This window comes from Dipteris shenzhenensis, chromosome 9, assembly GCF_047967505.1.
Source record: "Dipteris shenzhenensis isolate YYH24624 ecotype China chromosome 9, Dip_SZ_1.0, whole genome shotgun sequence".
In the NCBI taxonomy this organism is placed as follows: domain Eukaryota; kingdom Viridiplantae; phylum Streptophyta; class Polypodiopsida; order Gleicheniales; family Dipteridaceae; genus Dipteris; species Dipteris shenzhenensis.
Window position 1 is genome coordinate 33,160,749 of NC_141604.1, and position 3,001 is coordinate 33,163,749.

Consider the following 3,001-nt stretch of genomic DNA (forward strand, 5'->3'; position numbering starts at 1 on the left):
GCTCATCCTGGTAACAAGCAAGTTGATCTTGTGCAGGAAGAACCAAGGTCTCACCTTCATGCTCCACTACTTTGGGAGCCTGTGAGGTACTACTGTCGTTCAGAGGTACTATTGCCACAGGTTCTACTGTCGTTCACTCCTAAATAGAATGGACGATAAAAATTATTCAACAATACTTCTGCATAATCTTTTCGGCAAAAGTTTGGATGCAAGTTTCACAAGCTTTTTACAATCTGCAGGTCGGAGATCCCTTAAAGGATGGTTGCATGTTTGGCTACGACAGAGTCATGGTACACACGGAAAGCTTGGCTTATTCTTTGAAAAAAGATACATTATACAATATGCATAATACATTATGTGACTTATAAAATACATGATGCACAATCATATGCAACAATAGATTCCACCTTATGCAATGTACAAAATACATTATGCAATTTACAAAAATATCCCAAGAAACGGCACATTCCTTGGTCTTATAATTTTTGGAGAGAAAGTGTGCCAACTCTCCCCCCACATGAACGTGTAGTTACACGAACATTTGGTTATATGTATTATGAAATTTGTATCTAGATGATCATGCTTTTACATGATCATATGGTTATATATACTACCAACTTTTGATCTACTTCATAAAACAAAGATGATCATGCTTTCACATGATCATCTTTATTTTATATACAATATTCACACTCTACAAGCCGTACTTGCTACTAATGTACCAAATCTGACAAGCAATCATTATTGCAAACTCAACACAAACGACAATTGTACAAATAGATATTGATCAACAAAGACGACAGAACCCGAGAATATCTGAACATGAGATAAGAAAACAGGTGATCAAGTTTCAAACATCCACTCACCATTTACTTCCTCTACATAACAGCTGCCTGCCCGAATGTAGTTATCTCCTCAAGTCTTCTTACGCGGGATCTCCACCTTTCCTCCCACACCCTCCCTTCTCTCTCTCTACCCTTTATCTCTTCGTGTCTTCCTCACACCATTTCGAGTGGATTCCTTTTTGTTTACTTTTTTAATCTTTATGAATGATCGAATGTCATTCACCTTGTTATTTTTTGCACACCAATTGGTGAGGACGACCTAGAACCTTTAAATGCTTAAGGAGATGATCCGCACTCCCTATGGCCTTTCTCTGTCCCTCAGAAAACTCGCCTATCATGCTGCCGGTCTCCACATCCATGGAAGCTCTGAAAGCTTCCACCGAAATCAATCCTCCATCCATGGCAATCCTTCGCCCATCGACAATCCCACCATCATTTCTGCTGCTAGAATCCCCCTCAAACCATGGCAGAAGGCTGCTGTTGCCTTTGGATCTGCCGTTGGAGCGCTTATCAACCCTGCTAGGGCCGACCTTGTTGCTGCCCTCGGAGAGACCACGGGAAGCCTGGCTTTTGAGAACATGCTTGCCAGAATGAGGATGAGCTCTGAGGGCAGGGTACATTCCCTTCAACATTTAGTTTAGTCCAGTCGTTAGTTGCTCTGTCTGTAATATTGGATTTGTTTCCCCTTCGCAGCGCATCCTTGCCGCACGCCCTCGGGTCACCTCTGCCTTTGTAGGGCATGCGTGGGATTTGCCGGAGCACACATTCGGGGCTGCTTATGCCAAGTTTATGGGCAAAAGGAACTTTTCTCCCGACGATCGTCCTCCTGTTCGATTCATGGACTCGGAGGAGCTTGCGTACGTCGCAACACGAGCACGAGAGGTCCACGATTTCTGGCATGTTTTGTTCGATCTGCCTACTAATGTGATTGGAGAATCAGCATTGAAAATTGTGGAGTTTCAGCAAACGTACCTGCCTATGTGCTTTCTCTCTGTTGTGGGCGGCACTATCCGGTTGAAACCAGCGAATAGAGACCTTCTGATTCGAGAGTACTTGCCTTGGGCACTCAAGGCTGGGAGGGCATGCTCTGACTTGATGTGTATATATTACGAAGAACATTTTCATGAAGATTTGGCAGATGTGAGAAGAATGTGGGGCATCCTTCCAGCGCCTTCCTTACGTGTTACAAAGCGCAAACAATAAATATGCTTCAGTTTCACAGAGATTAGCGCATGCCAGTTTCCTTCCTTTCTTACCATTAGCGACAATGGCACATGTTTAATTTACAACTAATTGTCTAGATTTTTACAAGGTTCCCACGCATTACATTTGGGTACTTTTCAATTCAGAGAATCCCCTGGGTCCATAAGGGTGCCTTTTGGCCTTACTTTCAGGTTTTTAGCCAAACCTTAATTGAGTACTAATTTTGTTGTTGCAATAGTTACTTTGCTTAACCGAACGGAGGCAATGCAGATGCTGTAAGTTTCATACGAGGGCCAGTTTTTGTCATAGTTATATCTTATATTTTCTTATGGTCTCTCGGTAGCAAATAAGCTTTCAAGGTTTTTCTCTCGTTAGGAAAGGATAAGAAACTGGAACATGTCCACATAAGTCTTTCCTAACCCTCATATACTCAAAAGGATGCATGATATGAAATAGGAGTTAACCTTTGTTAATGCTTTTGACTTTGTGTAATCTTTGGAGAGGGCATAGTGACCCGTGGCTACAGTAGAGGGCCTTTCCACAGGAGCTAATGGAGCCCACGATGTGTTGAAGTTTAAAGGAGGTGATTTAAACTTCAACACATCGTGGGCTCCATTAGCTCCTGTGGAAAGGCCCTCTACTGTAGCCACGGGTCACTATGCCCTTTCCAAAGCTTACACAAAGTCAAAAGCATTAACAAAGGGATGGACCTGCAGACAAGGCAGCAACCTGCAGCGAGAGGCTGCACAGCAGCCAAGAGGTGATCAGGGCAGAATGGGTCAAAGATCTGCAGCACAAAAGTGGGGTGGAGTGGAAGTGCCTCACAGCAGACAAGGCAGCAACCTGCAGCGAGAGGCCACAAAGCAGTCAAAAGCATTAACGAAGGGATGGACCTGCAGACAAGGCAGCAACCTGCAGCGAGAGGCTGCACAGCAGTCAAGAGGTGATCAGGG

General features: G+C 43.9%; 1 protein-coding gene across 1 annotated transcript; it reads left to right on the forward strand.

The window, feature by feature from the left end:
- The first annotated feature begins 1,069 nt into the window (after window positions 1-1,069).
- On the forward strand, window positions 1,070-2,549 carry LOC147898540 (coenzyme Q biosynthesis Coq4 family protein / ubiquinone biosynthesis Coq4 family protein). Its single transcript, XM_087379363.1, has 2 exons — window positions 1,070-1,459; window positions 1,539-2,549. Exons 1-2 carry the CDS (start codon window positions 1,118-1,120, stop codon window positions 2,046-2,048), a joined length of 852 nt encoding a protein of 283 aa, XP_087235489.1. The 5' UTR covers window positions 1,070-1,117; the 3' UTR covers window positions 2,049-2,549.
- The last annotated feature ends 452 nt before the right edge of the window (window positions 2,550-3,001 follow it).